Source organism: Mesoplodon mirus (assembly GCF_964341445.2).
Source record: "Mesoplodon mirus genome assembly, chromosome: 11".
Lineage (NCBI taxonomy): Eukaryota > Metazoa > Chordata > Mammalia > Artiodactyla > Ziphiidae > Mesoplodon > Mesoplodon mirus.
This window is the reverse complement of record NC_138987.1, coordinates 39,988,522-40,007,758: the sequence shown is the minus strand read 5'-3', so window position 1 is coordinate 40,007,758 and position 19,237 is coordinate 39,988,522. Positions and strand designations below refer to the sequence as shown.

Here is a 19,237-nt window from a genome sequence, read left to right as displayed (position 1 = left end):
GGAGATGGCCGCCCTTGCCTTCCCATCCTGGCCCTCATCCAGGGCCCTCCCCTCACGCTCCTCCAGGCTGGTCCTTGACCCTCCTCCAGACTTTGTCTCGGCCGCTCCCGCCTCTTCTCGGGTCCCAGCCAGCAAGGGTCCTCGCCCGGCCGGCCCCACCCTCCGCAGCTCACGGTGCTCTTACACCCTGACCGCTGTGATGCTCGCAGCTACCCCGGGAAGAACTTCGGGCGAGCCCTGTCACCCCAGCACGGGAGGGAACCCCAGCTGGGCCACAGCCCAAGGCAGCCCTCGGGATGGGAGGCCAGCTTTCTGACGCCCAAGTTAGTTTTTCTTCTCCTGTTCCACCCCCATCTCTGGACTCAAATGCCTGTGGACAGAGGCTCACGGTCCCCCCCGAGCCACCCCAGCCGAACGCCAGCTTAGGGTCCTATCAGGGTGCCTGGCTGGCCGGCTCCCATTGCTTCCCGGGGCGTGATTCCCACATGATGGGGTCTGGGCCAGGCCTTGACCTAAGAGGCCCCAGCGTGCTTCCTGTAGGACCAGGGACATCCCCTGTCCTGTTCCAGGGCTTTCTGTCATCAGCTGTGGGTTCTAGGTTCCCCGTGGGTGTGTGTGGCCGGGAATTTCCTGTTTTAAAAGAGGGGAAACGGTGGCCATGCCGGAGAATACCCCACCCCAGCCTCAGGGCTGCCCCTCTGGCTGCTCCTTGGGGCGGAGCATGGGGCAGGTTCTTCCCCCCGCCCCCCGGCCTACAGACCAGGTGGGCGGGAGAATAAACAGCTCTCGCATTTAGTGGGCAGATTTATGGTGCTGCCGGAGAAGGCCTGTCCCGGCCCTTTGCAGTCCAGAACGGCCCTTGAGGCGGGGACGATAAATCCAGCCCATTATTTTTTACGAGCCTCCCATCCCATAAACAACTCCTTTGGCTGGTGTGCCCAGCTTCACGCCCGTCTCCTGGCCGGGCCTCCAGCCAGCCCCTACCAAGCAGCCCTGCAGGGACCCCAGTACTTAGTGGCATTGGTGGTGGGCTTTCCTCCACGCTGCAGGACCTCGGCCTCCTAGTGTGGACAGCGCAGGGGTAGCTGGCCCTGGCCCTGGCTCCCTTCTTGGCTGCACATCCTGGGGCCTCAGTTTCTCATCTGTGAAATGGGACAAACATTAGTGTTCATTATAGAAATTTTTATGAGGACCCAAATGAGAGAATATGTGTATACTCTGTCCCCTAGAAGAGTCCCTGGACCTAAAATTGGTAAAACTGTCAGCTGTCACTGGGCATCACTATGTGCCAAGCACTGTGCCCAGACTGTGACGGGAGTGACCAGATGTGCCGTGTAGCTGTATTATCCCATTCTGCTGGTGAGAAAATGGAGGTTGAGAAGCCAAGAGATTTGTCCATAGTAAGTAGCACAGTCAAGATTTGAACCCACATCTTACCAGCTCCTGAGACCAACGATACTGAATGAACAAATGGATAGAGGGGTGGGAGCAGGGCTTGCCCACTGCCTGGAGCCCCTTGCAGCCCTGGGGCCCTGCCTCTCCACCCTCCTCCAGGGGCCAGGCTTCACCCTTCCGCTCAGTTAACTGTTTCCCCAGTCTGCCTGTCCCATCCGCCTTCTGACAGCAGTGGGAGCCACTGTTCTGCGTGACCCTCTGTCCATGTCATTCCCCACTGAGGACCTTCCTGTGCCTCCTCTCCCTGCCGTGCGTGTCATGAAGCTGCCACAACAAACCCTTGTCTCTCCCGCACCAGGAACTCGGCCTTCACCGCCTTCCAAGGCCTTCCAGAGTGCGGCCCCTCACCCATCCCCCACCTGCCTTCTGTTCTCCCCGTGACCGGGGAGCCCTTTACCAGTCATGGGCCTCGCTGTGTGCTGTTTCCTCTGCCTCAAGTGCCATTCCCCATCCCCCTCACTTCCTGGAGAACTCGTCGTCATCCTTCAAAGCCTATCTCGCTTCGCCTCCTCTTGTGAAGCCGTCTCTGACTTCAAGGCAAGCATGTCAGCCTCTCTGCACGAGCTGATTCCTCTCCTGGAGCACTGATCCTCCCTGCTGCCCCAAACTTGACCCCTCGTCCCCCAGGCCCACACAGTGGCTGACCCAGTGCGTGCCCATGTATCTGTTTACCGAGTGAAGTGACCATTCAGCAGTCTGTTCAAGTTAGAATAAATGGTGGGAATCAGCGTAAGTTGCCAAAGGTGGTTGTTCATGCCCTTGATACGGTCCCTGGGGAAAGGGAAAGGTACTCAACATTTATTGAGTTCCTACTGTGTACCCAGTCCCTGGCGCCCTTTAATCCTCAAAGGACCCTGGGAAGTAACAGCTGCCACCCTGTTGTGCAGGGTAGGGAACGGAGATGCAGGCAGGGACAGCGGGCACAGCTGGGTTGGGACGAGCCAGCCCAGAGCCCAGGTGTTGGCGACTCCAAAGCCCAGCACGTGGTGGGCAGTGGAGGTGAGGCACCGGCTGAGGTGCCTGGGAGCTGCTCGTGTCCTTAGGGAATCTCCTGCTGGCACATCCCCCAGCATTCTTGTAGCTTCTCTTCCAGGGCCCCCCAGAGCTGCTGGGGGAGCACTTGCTCAGCTGCCACGTTGGCCTTTCCTGCACCTGGGCTACGTTCGTCTGGTCACCTGTCAGGAAAGAGAAACAGACTTGCTCCCTGGTCACAGCCAGGCCATGGCCTGGGTCCTGTGTGAGCTGACTATCCCCCCATGGCTCCCTTTAGGGTCCCCGTGGAGGGAGGGATAAGGTTGCCAGATAAAATACAGGACACCCATTTAAATTTGGATTTCACATAAATAATGAATACTTTTTTGTGTGTAAATATGATCCATGCAATACTTGGGATATGCTTACACTCAGGAAATACTTGTGTTATCTGAGATCTGGACTTAACCAGGCATCCTATGTTTTTATTTGCTGTGTCTGGCAACCCTGGGGAAGGAAGGGGGCACCCCTAGCCTCTGGAGCCCAAGCAGAGTGAAAACCCAGGAGGCAAGTCTCACAGGCCTGTGATCCCAGCCACCTGGGCCTCAGAGAGGCTTGGATGTGCTCCTGGTGACGCCTAGTGATCAGCCAGGGAACTTCAGGGGACGGGAAGAGGAAGGACGGTTAGCCCTGGGAGGGGATGGAGGGGGCAGGGGTCCAGGGTGAGGGGCGGCTCAGAAGGGACAGGCACTGCAGAGCTGGCCAAACAGGGCCGGGGTAGGGGGTGGGCAGGGCAGTCTTTACTGAGCGCCACCTCCACCTTGTGGGGGTGGGCAGGGACCCTGAGCTGGAGCCATCACCTCTTTAGGGCCCTTTAATGACCTTCCTTCTCCACTTCACAGAAGAGGAAACCAAGCGACTTCCAGGCCACATACCTTGGAAAGGGCTGGAATAGGCATAGGAAGTAGATCTGGTAAAAACCAGGCCCGCCCCACCTCAGTGATGCCGACCTTCCTGTGGCACCTGCAGCCCTGCAAATGTTTGTCCACGTGTGTCTGCACGCACTGCTGCGTGGTCCTCACAGCCACCAGGCAGGCTCCCTCTCATCTCACAGAGGAGGCTTTCCAGGGGCTCTCAAGGCCAGGACTGGTCAAGGCACCAGAGGTGAGGGGCTGAAGGGAGGCTGGGGTCCACCCCTGCTCTCCGAGAAGGCCAGCCCTGCCCCTCTGCTCTCATCTGGCACTCCAGGAGCCAGCCACAGTCTCAGCTGGCCATCCGTCCATCTGTCCACCTGTCCATGTACACAGAATCTGCCCACTCAGTGAGCAGCTGCGGCAAAGGACTTGGTCTTAGCTGAAAATGCCCCTGTGACGCATGTGCATCCTGGCTGGCTCTGCTGGTGGCCTCAGCACAGGGCCTGCACACAGGTGGTGCTCAGCAAAGGTGTAGAATGAGTGAGTGAGGGAAAGGGTGAGCCTAAAGGCTGGTCGACAGCCCTGAACCAGCAGTGCCTCGTGAGCCACCTCCTGATGTGATGGAAGGAACACTGAACTTGGACTTCCCTGGCTGTCCAGTGGCTAAGACTCTGTGCTCCCAATGCAGGGGGCCCGGGTTCGATCCCTGGTCAGGGAACTAGATCCCACATGCTGCACCTAAGAGTTTGCCTGCCGCAACTAAAGATCCCACATGCCGCAACTAAGACCCAGTGCAGCCAAACAAATTAAAAAAAAAAAAAAAGGAACACTGAACTTGAGGGTGAAGGCATGGGGAGTCAAGGGAGCCACTGGGAGTCAGAAGGTTACATGTGCTAATTGCTGCATGGCTCAGGGCAAGTCCTGTCCAGTGGGCTTCAGCCTCCTCAGTGGAAAAGCAGAGGCTTCATCTGGATGCTCTTTAAGTTCCCTTCCAATTCTTGCTTTCCAGAAAACCAGTCCATTCTGGCTGTTTGCTTGTATGTAAACTCACTCAAAGCAGGATGGCTTGGTTTCAGAGACGGGCCTTTGTCTGTAAGCGAGCAGGCACTTCGGGGCCAGCCACGCTGTGGGTGTCGGTTGCACACCTACAACGGGCTCAACTGTGGTCCAGCCACTGGGAGAGCAGGGCAGGATGAAAGGCACAGACAAGAAGCGGGCTGGTCCTGCAGAAGGAAGGGCCTGGTGTCCGGGAGACCCCACCTAAATATTGGTGGAAGGAAAGCACATAGGCAGGTGAGCAGATAAACATGGAGGGCGTTGGGGGTCAAATCACACAAGGGCCGCACTGCCGAGGCTGCACCAGCTGGGCAGCAGGTGCTGCGGGGGAGGCAGGGTGCACACTGACAAGGGCCAGTCCCCCCGGGGCCCTGGCAGGGGGCATCCAGCCTGAAGGCAGGGGTGGAGGTGGTGGGACGGCCCAGGGGTCTGTGTGCCGGGGAGTGGGCAGTGGGGAGCAGCGAGGAAAGGATCGGGCTGATGAAAACAATGAGGCGCTGGAGGAAGGGCAGAGCATAGTCCCCTCGAGGGACCCCGAGGCAGCCAAGTGAGCACAGGGCTGGGGGTGTGTGAAGTGAGCACTTGGCCAGGGGTCGGGTCCCTGCACCACCGCACAAGGTGGGGGAGCCCTCTCCGAGCCTCAGCACTGTCACCTGTCTGGTGGGCCTGCTGACGGTAACTGGCACTCAGGATCGTGGAGATAGTCAATTAGGGAAGTTTGCAAAGAGCCTGGCATGGGGCCTGGCATTGAGGTGCTCTGGGCGAGTGAAGCCCACAGACTTACTCCTATTTCCCAGGTGGGGCCATCCGTAGGGATGCAGCCTGGGGTGGGCTGGGCTCGTGGTCAGCTGGGGGCCTAGTCTGGGGCAGCCGGCTGCTGGCGCCCCGGCCAGGCCTGGAATTGCCCGGGAGGATGTAATTTCAGGGGCACAGGGTGGGAGACAGAGCCCTGCATTCTGCTAAGCCCAGGCCCCATAATGAGAGCCTCTCCGAGCACCATCCAGGCACAGATGCTGTTAGAGTGTAATTAGGGGATCGAGGTGGAGCCGGACCGGCGGGCGGGCAGGCAGGCGGCACAGGCTTGGGGCCAGCACTGTGCTGCAGGCGGCAGCCAGGCCTGGGCCTGCAGACAGACATGTCCTGTTGCCCGAGTATTGGCCGCTGTTCTGATGCAGAGTCCAAAGCCCAGAGTGGCTGAGCCCAGGCCCCTCGCCAGTGTAGCCAGGTTTAGCGAACATTTCTCAGGCCTGAAATGGGCTCTGTGCAGTGGCCGGGGGGTGGGGGGAGGGCGAAGGGGTGACTCAGGCTTGGGCCCTGCCTCTCAAGGACCCCCCCCAAGTCTGGTGGGGGGAACCCAGCAAACCCAGAAGTTACAGTTCGTGTGGTGGGTGTTATGAGAGAGGGGAGTCCAGAGGGCTGTGGAAGCCCAAGCCCCTAATCTATCCGAGGGAATTGAGGGGAGGGTGGAAACAAGGAGGGCTTCCTAGGAGAGGTGACACCCAAGCAGAATCTCAAATTGCTGGCCGAGAGCCAAGTGTCCCTGTTCCCTAGAGCCATGGCAAGCAGAGGATGGGGAGGACCTAGAGTGCCATGCTGAGAACTTTCAGCCAAACCCTGGGCCCTGGCTGGGGTGGGAGCATTGAAGGGTTTTTAGCAATGGGAAGATACAGTCAGGTTTATGCTCTAGAAAGTTCCTTCTGCAGCTGGAGAAGGGCAGGTCTTCAAGTCAGACAGAACAGGGTTCAAGTTTCAGTTCTACCACATCCTACCCAAGTGACCAAGGGCAAAGTGCTCCGTCTCTCTGAATGGTTCTGTAAAATGATGACAGAACTACTTACCTGGCAGAGTGATATGATAAGGGCCTGGGTTCTCACGTCTGCCTCTGTGCCGGGCCTGGGGTTGGGCCCTGCGGATCAGGAGAGAACAGGGTGTGCTCCCAGCCCACAGCCAGCTCAGGCAGGGGGTCTGAGGACCATGGAGGGGTCACTCCTGACTCGGGGGAGGTTTGGGGTGAAAAATCAGGCATCCTGGAGAAGCTGGCATTTGATATGGGCTTGGAGAGACAGAATGTGGAAAAGTGGACATAGCCAGGGAGGGCAGGGGCTGGGTCGTTTCCGTGCTTCCCACCCTGGGGAAAGGTAAGGAAGAGAAGGGGACAGCTCGGGTGTCCCTGCCCCTCCCCTGGCCATGAATGCTCCCTTGCCTCTTAGAAGTCCACGGGGAGCACAGGTTTTGAAGTGAAACACGGTATGCCTGTCTCATCCGTGTCCCTTGGGCAAGTTACCAGCCTTTCTTGGGTCCTACTCTCCTCACTTGCACAGAGGGGATAATAGCATCTACTTTGAAAAATGGTCCTGAGACTTAAAGGTGGTTATTCACGTAAAGTGCTTAGGGCACAAAAGGCACTCAATAACGGTAGCTACGGTGGGTCCTCATCCGTCTGCAGCGAGTTTCAGTTTCCTGTTTCGCAGCCCAGAGCTGCCCCCTATTCTGTCTTGCTTCAGGGCTGCCCCTAGATCCGGCCCCCTCACCTCAGCTATTAACCGCTCTGTGCTTCAGTGTTCTCATCCGTTAAGTGGGCCAGTACGGGACAGAAGCGCCCTGCTGAGGTGGTGGGGAGAATTCGCGAGATAACATATGTAAAGCGTGCGGCTCAGCCTGGCACACAGGCGGCTCTGGGCGGACGTGCACGGCTGTTGTCCTCGTCACCTCTCCCACGGTCCCATCCTTGCTGCCGCCCCTGTGCCTTTCCCCCCACGGCAGGACCTTGCTAGCGTTCCCTTCAGCGCCCCCATTCGAAGCATGTGGGAGGCCATATTTGTTTCTCCCTGCCTGGCTTGGCCAGCTTGCCGAGTCTGGGCTGGGGAAAGCAGCAGCCTCTTCCTGTCACCACCCCCCCACCCCGCCACCCGCAAGGCTCCAGCCTCTTCCTGGGCTCCGTAATTTTCTACTGATGAGGTGGAAGGGGAGGGAAATCCCTTCCTCCCGAGTTGGGGGAGGATGTAACAAGGTAATTGTTCTCTTCTCCCTGCTCTGCCGTTCCCAGCTTGCCTTCCCTTCCTGCGTGTTTAAGGGACAGGGATGCGGAAAATGATGTTATTGATGAAGTCGCCATAGCAACGACCCCTGAGAGGCACACATTCCAGCTTTGTTATTCTGGGCCGGGGGCTACGAGAAAGGCTGGCCCCTAAATACAAACAGATTGGCCCCCAGCCCCACTGCCCTGCTTTAGATGCATCCGTGAACTTTGCTCTACAGAAGACGCGACGTACGCACTGGTTTGGGGCAGTCAGAGTCCGCCATCGTTTACCTCTGTGCACACTCTTGTAGAGCATCAAAAAATGATAGGAGGCCTTTGGGAAAATAGGCCCTGGTGGGAAAGGGCTGCGGGGGCCCGTCACCGGGCCTAGAGAGTGCAAGAACCTGGGGAGGGGCCCGTCAGAAGGAAGCTCGGGGCGCTTGGGAGAGGAAGGTGCAGCCCAGAGTTCTTGTGCATGGTGTGGCCCTGGCACGTCTTTCCCCAACCCTGATCCAGCCTCTCATGGGCTTGTTTATAAAATGGGCACGGCCATACCCACTTCTTAGGCTTACGGTGAGGGTTACGTTAAATGAAAGTACAGAAATGAAAGTCAGAGCCCGAGTCCCTACATCATGTCTTCTGGAAAACTGAGAGAAAGGGGCTCTGAAGTGTGTCCCAAATCCAGCCTTTGTCCCTGTCCCCACACACGCTGCCATCCCTCCAGGCTCCTTCGTCCCTTTCAGGGTGATAACAGTAGCCTCCCACATGCTTCTGGCCTGCACTCTTGCCCCAGCAGGTTGCCTCCGTGCAGCATCCAGAGATCTTTCTAACACAAAGTGCATCGCTGCCCAGTTTACAACCTTTCAATGGCTTCCCCTGCCCAGTATAAAGCCCCTCAGGTCCTTACCTGCACCCTTAGCCAGCCTCACTGGCCCAGAGGAGGGGCCTGCACCTTGAGTGAGTGCCTGGGAGGCAGGTCCGAAAACTATTCACTTTTCACAGGTGAAAACTAAGGCTCAGAGAGGTGAAGGGATTGCCCAAGGTCATGCAGCAAGCGTCAGAGTCTGAATATGGACCTGGCGATGTGTCAGCAAAGCTTCTGTGCCCTCATCGCTCCCCGCCCCATCCTGGGCACCAAGGAGACACTCGGTCCGAGTCTGCAGAACGTAATTGGATTTGGATGGATTGGATCAAATTAGATTCGACCTGGCAGGCAGCCTGGCCTGACTGGCACCAGGCCCCTGAAGACCGGGATTTCTGGGAACAGCTCTGAAATTATATCTCACTTCCCCTCGAGGAGGGGAGATGAACAGGGCTTTCTGCTGGACTCAGCACTGCATGGTATCAAGATGGGGAGTGAGGCCAAGGGAGTGACTGCACCTGGCCCCGGGGCAGCTCTCTTGTGGTCCAGCTCCCAAGAGTAGACACAGTACAAAGCAGGGGGCCACAGGAGGACAGAGGGAGACAGGGCCCTTCGGTTCCACAGGCTCGCAGAAGCCTGCTCTGTGCCCAGTTCTGGGCTCCGCCCTTGTTCTGGAGAAGCCTGTGGAGCCAGTGTGCCAGCCAGAGCTGGCGGGAATGGGCTGGGCTGCCTCAGAGGAGCTGGGATGGGGCTGCAGCAGGGTGGGGGACCTGAAGTCCCTTCCATTGTGGAGCCCAGGTGCATTCTCCTGGAGCAGAAGTGCTTGGCAACACGCACCTTGCATGCCCCGGGGTTCACCTTTCCCATCCAAACTTCCACTTGGCCCCATGGCCCTCAGCAGTAGCCCCCCCAGTACCACCCCTGTTAGCTCGCAGTGCTCAGGACCGCCTCCCTGGGCGGACAAGAAGGGAGAGCTGTCTGCTCTACCCCTGAGGCTCTGAGGCACAGAGGAGGCCACGCCAGGCTCCACGTGTTCCCCGACCCGACCTGCGCCCTCTGCAGTCCCTCTGCCAGCGTGGCTTCATCTGTAAGGCGAGGGGCTGAAGTGGGCCACCCTGGGGTCTCTAAGCCTGTAACCCAGAGCCTCGCAGAGGGGCTGGGGCAGAGCTCCCCAGGATACTGTGTTAAGTGAGGGGGAGGGGGCTGTCCACGAGTGCCTGCAGGACTTCTCAGAGCCTTTAACGTGCGTTGTGAACTCCCTACGTCAGGCGACCTGGGGTGCTGTGTTTCACAGAACACACAGCGCGAATGCCACAGTAGTGCTTTCCAAATTCTCTATGCCTCTCGTCTTGTCCCCTAAACAATAGGCAATGGGTTTAATCTGCTCTGAGGTAAGAAAGGCTTCATTTCTCTCTCCTCTTCCTCCCTCCCTCTTTCTCTCTTCTTCCTCCCTTCCCTCTCTTTCTCGCCCCCATTCTTCTTTGCTTTCTTTCAGTTACTGTTTGTTGACCCCTAACTCTGGGCAGGCCCCGTGCTGGGTACTTGGGATACAGAAAAGAATAAAGGTCAGGTCTCCCCTCAAATTACCCACGGTTGGCAGGAGAGGGCAACTTAGCAGCTACTCGCATTTTACACAAGGCAGAAGGAAGCAGGAGCAGTGTAGAAAAGCTTTAGGAACAGCCCTGCTTCCTTAGGAACCCGCTCTGTGCCACACACATTTCACAGTCTTCTCATTTGAGCCTCACGGCAACCCTTGGAGGTACACGTTCTGACAACCCATTTGTCAGCTAAGAAGAGGGAAGGAGGTATCTGACCAGAGGCTCAGGTACGAGCAGGCAAGCCCTGGCCCCGGCCCCTCCTGCACGAGACTCAGCCTTCCTCAGAGCATTTTGATGGTGTGAGCATGTGGCCAGGCTGGCCTGCCGGCCTGGGGGCTGGACTCTCCCTCTGGCGCCTTTGCATCCGCTCCCCAGTAAGATCTCCTGAACATCTGCCGTGTGCAGCCAGGGTTCTGGGCGTGGGACACAGCAGGGACAAGACACGGCCTCTCGGAGCTCGCTGGCTGGTGGGCGGGATGGCCTCAGGTAAGCAGGCATGGGAGAAGTGCAGAGCCGGCCCTCAGCGTTGTGCCAGCTGGAAGGAAGAGACAAAGCCAGGACCCACGGTCTGCGGGACAGAGCTTGAGCCGCGCCCAAAGAGTGAAGGAAGGCATCAGTTAGCCGCCAAGGGGAGCCACTCAGCTCAGCGCTGCCCTGAGACGTGGGTCTCATAGGCCAGCCCTTTAGCTCTCCCCTTGCTTAGGATGCCGCCAGAGTGACCTTGCTCATAAGAGCCCGTCACCTTTCACAGAGCAGCTGCAGAGGGCGTGGGCCAGGCCTGCCCGAGGCCGCTCTGCTATACGTCCAGCCCAGTGGGAAGGCTGGTGGTGGCTGCAGAGGGAGAGTGGGGACTCAGAGGACAAGCAGGTGAGAGGTCGGGACCCCAGCTGTCATAAAGCACGGCTGCTCGAAGAACGCCACACTGTTTGGAAAGGCTAGAGAGGTGCCACCAGCAGGAGAGACGAGGCTTCGTGATGGTTCTGCAGGTGAGCTGAGGCTCCGCCCTCATGCTCAGCCGCAGCCGGGTGAAGGTCAAAGAGGAGCGAGGGGCTCTGTGCTTCGTTGAAGGGCTGCCTGGAGAGCTTCACAGAGTCTGAATTTGCCTTGAATTTTCATAGGCTCTTAATTCTGAGGACAACGAATAGTAACAGGTACCATTTATTAGCCCAGCTCTGTGCCAGGTTCCTAGTTCTGTTCACCCCAGAAAATGCATGCTGCCTGTCAGTCATCTCAGTCCCACAAGGGTAGCTCAGTGACGCCCAGACCAGGAGAGCCATGGCTGGGAGCCCAGCAGCCTGGGTTCCAGGCCTGCCGTATGATCTGGGACTGTCACCCCTGCCTCGAGGCCTCATTTTCCCCATTTGGAAGATGGATGGCAAGGAGCCGTCCAGCCCTGACCATCTGTGGTCCTGCCAGCCATGAAGCCGAGCTTCTCATGGCCCGCGGAAGCCAGTGCCGCCCCAGGGTGGAGGGGAAGGTTGCGCAGTTCCCGCGTCCACAGCTGGGCAAGGGGCTGAGTCACCCGCACAGAGGAAGCCGTACCCCCGGCCCCTAGCTAGGCAGTTGTGGCCTTCTTTGGAGTGGTTGCTAGGGTCATTTTTAAATGTGATGGCAATGCTCTCACGACCACCATGTCAGAAGCCTCCAGAAGCGCTCGGGCTGAGCAGAAGCACTCCAGCTGTACATGAGCCTGGCTGTTGGTGGCTACCGCTGCCAGCTGGGAGACCGAGACCCGAGGCTATTCCATTTCCCTTCCCTTCACTGTGGGGACTCGGAGCATCCCCTCCTGGGCAAGACCTGCCCTGGACGGTGAGGTCACTGAGGAGGCCCAGAGCTCAGCCTGAGTCACCTGGAGAGCAGAGGGGAGCCACACAGCTACCCCACAGCGAGGAGAGCATGGGTGTCCAAAAGGCCCTTGACGGGCCTGAGGGCCAAGGCAGGCTTCCCGGAGGAGGGAGGGCCGTAGTGGCACGGGCCTTACTGTGCACACGCCTTTTGGAGCGGCAGCAGTAGCTGACTGGCCCCTATCGGTCAATTCTCAGTTGCCCCGTTCCCATGCTTAAAGTGGCCGAGGTCAAGATTGAGCTAGTCCTCACCTTGAACAGGAGGCTAGTGAGTCACCTGGGGAAGGAGGCCTCCGGGCGGTGTGGGCGGACAGCAGCTCTTCCTTTCATCTGCACTTAGCCTCTTGATGGACTTGTGATCTCTAACCTCTCACTTGACCCCTGACCTCATAAATTCTGGAAACTCCTCACAAATCACCAGGAGGATAAACATCAACCGGGGTCAACTGAAGGGGGTTCCAAGCTGCTCCAGGCAGACAGGGAGGGGGGATCAAGTCTTCTGGGGTGGAGGGGATTTCCCAAAAGCTGTGGGTGACTCAGGAGAGGGGCCAAACGGCCCACCCCAGGGAACCCTTGTTCTCCCTGATCACACCAGGGCCCTCAGAGTGCATTTTGGCGAGATGCTTGGCAGGCGCTGAGTGGGTGGTGTGTAGAGGCCAGGCCTCCGGAGGTGGATGGTCCATAGTTCCTGCCCTCAAAGCCCGTGGGCAGCCCAGCTCTGCACTCAGCGAGGCCTCTGGGAGGGGAGAAGACAGGGAACCTGGCTGGCCTTGGGAGGGACAGGGCTTCCGAGTCGGCCAGAGGACGAGCTGCAAGGACCTGCCAGGCAGGGCCAACGTGGACAAGGCTCCAGATAAAAAAGCCCGTTGCAGCTAGAGCATGGGGGTGCCGGAGCAGGCAGTGGTGTGGCCCAGCCCTGAGCCGCTGCCGCAGTCTCCCATTTCTGAAGTTTCCCAGCCAGCAGGGGAGTCCATTGCTAACTGCCCTTTTAAGTTGAGGCCTTGGAGGAAAAGGTGCCTGAGGTTTGCAAACATTTTTGCTTTAAAGAGGAACATCTGCCAACCAGCAGGAATCTCAGGCTGTGATTAGGAACACAGTGACGTGTGTGGCCTGGACCCGGAATAAGCCCGGAGGGCGGAGGGACGCCTGCTCGGGGCTCCCGGGCCTGCAGGGCTCTGCACTGAGGCTGGGGGTTCCGTGGGTCCTGGGGAGCACTGCAACGACCAAGTACACGTAGAGACCCCTCCTGGAAGCTGGGGGATTGTGTGTGGCGGAGCGGTGTCTAGTTCAGGACACAGCCGTGGAGCTGGTGAGGACGAGCCTCTGCTGCCCCGGGGTCCAGTGGGCCAGCACGGCAGCGTCTGACTTGTGCAGAAGTGCAGTGCGAGGGGGCTGAGCGGGCTGCCGGCGCCTCTGGGTGCGACAGCTGGAGGCCGGCCGGGGCGTGTCGGCACCCTGACCCATCAGCACTCCTCTGTGCGCCCAGGCTGAAATGCAAGTCTCCACCTGCCCCACGGGGGCTTGTGGCATCCCCGTACAAACTGAAAAGTGCTGCGCACCGCCATCGTTTTAAATGCCACCCACATCCGCTTTCGTGGGGAAACCATCTAAACCTCTGACCTGGGAAGCATTCTGTAGCCCATGCCCTGTAATCTGACCCAGGTCAGGAGTGTTTCCTCCGTGGGTCCCGCGAGCTCATTTATGGCCCTCCGAGCAAGGCCTGGCTCTAGACCTGGGCACCGTGTCCTCAGTTTCCCCCTAGGGGATCGCCATCTGGATGACTAGGTGCACCCCCCGTGTGCATGCCATGCACGTGTCAACGGCAGCCCAAGAACACTACGTTTGCTTGTGACATTTCACCGGTTATCTCTCCTAAGCCTGAAATTTTCTCTCTCCCTGGTGCCCAACCCCTCTCTTGTCTGTCTCTTCCCAGAGGGTATGAACTGCATGAACAAAGACCATGGCTGTGCCCACATCTGCCGGGAGACGCCCAAAGGTGGTGTGGCTTGTGACTGCAGGCCCGGCTTTGACCTTGCCCACAACCAGAAGGACTGCACATGTAGGTAGATGGAGGCAAAGGGGTCAGACATTCCCACGCGTCTCCTGCCGTTGCTTTGCGGGGGGGTGTGTCCAGTCTGCTGGACGTTGCCTGAGAAGGGCACTCAGTTCTCGGTGGGGGAGAGAAGGGCAGGGCCCCCCCCGAAGGGGCCTGGGAGGCATGAGGGACAGGGGCCGTAAGCCCCAGGCTCGGGGTTTCCCTGGCATAGTGCCACTGACACAGCCCCAGACCTGGGCTGGATCTTAGGCAGGGCCCTGTGTGACAGCCCTGCCAGTGCTCATCGTAACCTCTTCCTTCCCCCCTGCCCCCGACCCAAGAGACCCATTGGCCCTGTGCTCGAGCTCCTCAGCAGGAACGGAGGGACTGTGGGTTCTCAGTGGGCCAGGGCAGCCCTTGGTAACAGAATGGTATAAAGAAGGCAAGGAGGGGACTTCCCTGGTGGCGCAGTGGTTGAGAATACACCTGCCAATGCAGGGGACACGGGTTCGATCCCTGGTCAGGGAAGATCCCACGTGCCGCAGAGCCACTAAGCCCATGTGCCACAACTACTGAGCCTGCACTCTAGAGCCCGTGCTCTGCAACAGGAGAGGCCACCGCAACGAGAAGCCCGTGCACTGCAACGAAGAGTAGACCCTGCTCACCACAACTAGAAAAAGCCCGCGCTCAGCAACGAAAACCCAGTGCAGCCAAAAAATAAATAAATAAATTTATTTTTAAAAAAAAAAGAAAGAGGAAGGCAAGGAGCTTGATTCTGGGCGGGGCTGGGGGGGGGTCCCAGCGCAGGCTGTGCTGAGCTTATTTCCAGGATCAAAGACCAGAGCTCATAGCCTAGCCCTGAAAGGCCCACTCTAGATGATGATACCCTGGGAAATCTGGATTGAATGAGGCCTCTGGTCAAAGGTGCCATTTCAGGACCGGTTTGGAGGTCAGCCTGCAGGACGCAGGCGTAATCCAGCCTCTTACTGTGGTCACGCAGCACTCCCCAGGAGGAATGGGAACCAGCACGTGAAGTGAGACAGTGGCTGAACACGCTTCGTCCTCAAAAGCTTCGAACGCAGTGCATCCTCCCAACGCTGCGTGGGGAGTGGCAGGATGTGGCCTCTGCTCGCTGGACAGCCAGGATGCCCAGATGGATGTGATGTTTGCTGTGTGTCTGAAAAGAGTGGAGGGAGGCTGCCCGTCTCTGGCCAGAGACAAGCACTTCATAGCAGGCCCACTTTCTGCTGCAGAAAAATGGTATGAAGGAGTCTGAGTCCAGCTCCCAGGCTGGCCACTGAACCAGGAGACAGGTGCTGACCAGCTCTCCTAAAGAAAATGGCCTTTCTTTCCATTCTTCATCCTGTGGAGAAGACAGCTGGCCTTTGCCAGCCAGTCGTCCTTAAGTCATCGTGATTCTTCCAGTTGTCCTCCACTCTCCTCAGTCATCAAGATCTCGGGGACACACATGCCTCAGACATTGTCCCCATCACCAAGGGAGCTCGTGCTCCAGCCCCCACTCCTGATTCATCCATTCCCCAAGGCGAAGACACTTCCTCCTGCCCAGGTTGGTCCCAGATGTGGACCAATCTTCCTCTTCTAGTCGTTCCTGCGGGATCGCAGTGATCAATACATATGCTGTCACCAAGGGGAGGACCAATCCGGGACGCTGTTGACAGGGAAATGCCCGGCTCTAACCCAGGCCCTCCTGTCCTCTACACCAGATGGATCCCTTTAGCTGCAGAGAAACCTCCTGCCACCAGGCAACCTTCAGAACAGAGAAGGAATAACTCCAGCTTCCCAGTCCTCCCCGTGGGGTAATCTGAGCTTCCTCAGGACAAGGGCCAAGGACCAGCATATGTGGCGTGGGCAGGCTTGTTGACAGGCTCGGCTAGGAGGAAAGCACATTCCTTCAGTCAGCAAGACTGGCTGACGCCCGCCCTGGCCAAGCCCTGAGCTAGGTGCCGGGAGAGAGCTGTGGGCCCCGGGAAGTGGCCGGGACTGACTGACTGGCTGCCTGACCCTATAATTCCGTGTGGGGCGAACGGTACAAGTGCTACAAGGGGACGGTTTGCTCAGAGAGCATCTCCTGAGGGACCAACCTGGTCTGAGAGGCCAGGGATAAGGAGAGCTCTGTGCACGGCCAAGACTCCCCCGCCCCACCCGGACAGAGAAGAGCTATGCCCGCGCCCCGAACTTTTGGTAAAGCAGATAGAGTCCCACCCTCTGCTCAGTGGCTGGGTGTGGCCAAGGTGTGTGGAGAGTCCAGGACCCATCCTGGAGCCCAGGAGTGGGTGACTGCCCTGCAGCCCTCCTGCCGAGGGATGGCACCCCTGCCTGTCCACCCCGTCAGCTTTGGTTTCTTCTGTGTGGTTACTGTGGATTAGCGTAAAGTTAGCTCTGAGACTTCCCTCTAGCCCTTGAGCTCACTTGAGGCCCAGGAAATTCTAGATCTGGAGTTGGGTCGGGGGCTGAGGCCTGGCCTAGGCAGCCGCTATGAACGAGCGGGACACAGGGGACTGTGCCCAAACTTTCCTCCCTCCAGAGCCCGGGACTCACTCCAGGGCCAGAGGAGGTTTTCTCCATCCTTCTCTGGGTCTTCCCGGAGCTCAGGGCTCCAGTATTTACTTCCGTGGACGTGCTGTAGTCTCTCTACGTGTTCACAGCTCCGCCTGTGTGGTCTGGGAGATGCACGCGGGCCTGTAGAGAGGGAGCAAGAAAGTGGCCCTCGCTCCGGTTGCCTCAGACAGGCCCGTGTCCTCCGTAGAGCCATTTGCAGGGTGCCGTCCGTCTCCTGGAGCCCAGAGCCCGGAAAGAACTGCCCCCTCACTGGTCCACCCCTGCCCACCCTGAATGGGGCTTTTCTCAGTCCGGAAAGGCACATGATGTCCAGCCCAAGGTGGGGGTCTCCCCTCACCTGAGATCCGTGCTAAGTGCCAGCCCCCCGGGACCTTGGCTTCCCTGAGGCTCCTCCTGTGCAGAGAGATGAGAGACCCTGACTGCAGGCTGCCGGGCACCCAGGAATGCTGGGAGAAGAGACACTCCCACACAGAGGGGCCAGAGGGCTTGGTGACAAAGCCCCAGCTGTTTCCTGAAGCAGTCCTGCATGTCCTTGAAATGTCGCCCCGGAAGCTGGGTCCCTCCTTCGGATGGTCATAAGCTCCCTGTGGAAGAGGCAGCCCGCCAGGGCCACTGGTCGCTGAGGACAGTGTCTGGGACAGTGAGTAGGAACCATTCTCCTCGCGTCCTCCTCACCTGGCAGGGAGACTGCGTGTGGCCAGGTTGGCAGGGCCAGCATCGCTCAGGCTGGAAACCCCAGAGCCTCCGTGCTGTTCTCTGGGTGAAAGGAGGAGTACCTGGGAAACGCAGCTGCAGAACTCAGTTCTGGAACACCTGGAATCCTTCACCGGGGAGTTGCCACCAAGTGACCTCCCTCTGGCCCCAGCCCTGCTCGTGGGTCACCTGATAAAACATCATTCAGACTGTGCCCGTTTGGAATTTTCTGCCCCTCTGACTGAGGTTGGTCTGAGATTTACTTCTGCTTACCTGATCATCATTAGGGTTTTCAAATAAATTCAGAGTGTAGATAGAATTCTGGATAAATGGGTAAGGTCTCCAGGAGACACCCTGTCCTCAAGGCCCCGATGTACCATTTGCATACAGATGACGGGCACCCTGTCATCTTACAGCGGAGTAAAGCAGGGGCAGCAAGAAGCCCTGCCATGGAGATCTTGGATCTCCTTTTGCGGTATCCCTCACCCTGGGAAGAGAGAACAATGTGTATTCTTTTCAATAAACTTGAATTTCTCCTTTTCCCTACTTCAGACGGGCTCCTGCTTGTTCAGCCCCCTTTTCAGCGACCCGGGTTGCTGATGCTGTGAAACATTTTAAGATCCTGGGCTGAAGGGCAGCTTTGCACACTATGTAACACGTTTAAATAAAAGGTCGTTTTCAAACCTGCATCTGAGATGACATTAATTTGCATATGTTCTGTTTGGACATTTCCTTGGGAGGATTAGGGCTTAGAGTGGATAGAGATTGAGGTGGCTGCTGGGACTTGGAGGGAATAGGCATCCGTGGGGACATCCTTCCACGTGCCCCAAGACATAAGCAAAAGAAAGAAAGGTCTACGAGAGCCAAGGAAATGAGCGCCAGCCCTCACATGGGCCTGCCCCCTCCCACCGCCTTGAAGAGTATGCCTGCTATTAACAGACATTTGCCCCATTGGGACAGGCTATTGTAAAGTGTCTTTTGCAACCTAGGAAGGATAAAATTGTCTAGCTTATCCCTTTCTTCAACTAACACTATCTGAGTGCATCAGCTGTGTGCCAGCTCTGTTCGAAGCCCAGACGACCCAAAGTCCATCCTCTGTCCCACCCCAGTTCGCCTCTAGGGAGTGAGCGATTCCATCCAAGACTCCAGAGGGGCTGATGTCCAGGGAAATGTGCGCCTCTGCACTGACTGTCTCATGTCCCCACTTTCCTCCCCCGTCCCTTAAAGAAACAACCACGGCGATAAACTAATCATTTTTGTTGTCATTCTGTTTATACACACGTATGTACACTTTGGGCCTAACTAGTAACCTGTAACTATGGAAACGGAGGCTGCCAGCACAGCTGTGAGGACACGGACACAGGCCCCACTTGTGGCTGCCACCAGAAGTACGCCCTGCACTCAGACGGTCGGACGTGCATCGGTGAGTAAGCGCTTTTGCCAAGCAACAGCACTCTGCGCCACCCTGCCCCCCGGGGTGCCCGTGTGGCCCGAAAGTGGCCACACCCCACTGCATACTGGTTTCCAAGAAGGAAGCTTATGGGGAAAAAGAAAGGGAGCGCCCCACGGTACTGATGGGGCTGGTGGGCGACCCCAAGGGGAGCTTTCTGTGAACACTTCCCAGGGTCACCCATGCACCCAGACCAAGCGCCTCTGCTTTGTGTCACTGCGGGTTTTCTGAGGGGCCTCATCCTCCGCGTGCAGGTGGTTCCAGGCAGGTGATCTGTGGGGGAGGAGGGTGGTGTGTGCGCCTTTGGAGGGCAGCTTCTGTCCCTGAAGCACAGGGGTTTCCTCCCCTGACGTGGAGACACACCGGAGACTCGGCCGGCCTGCATCACCACCTCCTTGGTGTGAGCTGCACAGCATCTGGAAAACCAAGAGGTTTTCTCAGAAAACTGCTTTCAGGCTTGGTTGTCTAGAACACCAGGGGAGAGGGCTGGTGTGAATCCCGGGTCAGGTCTGGGTGTTTTTAACTGCTCTCCATTCCCGAGCTACGGGGCCTCTCGCCGGACGTCCTCTCCCACCTAGAGCCCCTTCTTCTCGGGTGCCCCCTCCTGACACCCCTCGGGTGTCACCTCACCTGTTACAAGAGTGTCAGTTTCAGTCTCTGTCACCTCCGTCCTCCTGGTCCTTATTTCCAAGGGGAAGCTTGAGTATTCGTGATTATCTCAAGTTATAATCACTAGTAAGTTCTTTCCCCACTCAAAAC

At 58.1% G+C, this 19,237-nt stretch overlaps 1 protein-coding gene across 3 annotated transcripts in view; it reads left to right on the top strand.

The window, feature by feature from the left end:
- The window catches only part of SCUBE1 (signal peptide, CUB domain and EGF like domain containing 1), a gene marked incomplete at its 5' end in the record, with an annotated part of 129,954 nt that overhangs the window by 57,461 nt on the left and 53,256 nt on the right, over window positions 1–19,237 (top strand). For 2 of the 3 annotated variants that reach the window (XM_082636314.1, XM_082636315.1), the window contains 2 exons: window positions 13,654–13,779; window positions 18,335–18,451. The exons of the other annotated variant lie outside the window; for it this stretch is intronic. In XM_082636314.1, coding sequence (XP_082492440.1) covers window positions 13,654–13,779; window positions 18,335–18,451 — 243 coding nt within the window. The remainder of the gene's footprint in view (window positions 1–13,653; window positions 13,780–18,334; window positions 18,452–19,237) is intronic. 3 annotated transcript variants of the gene reach the window in all.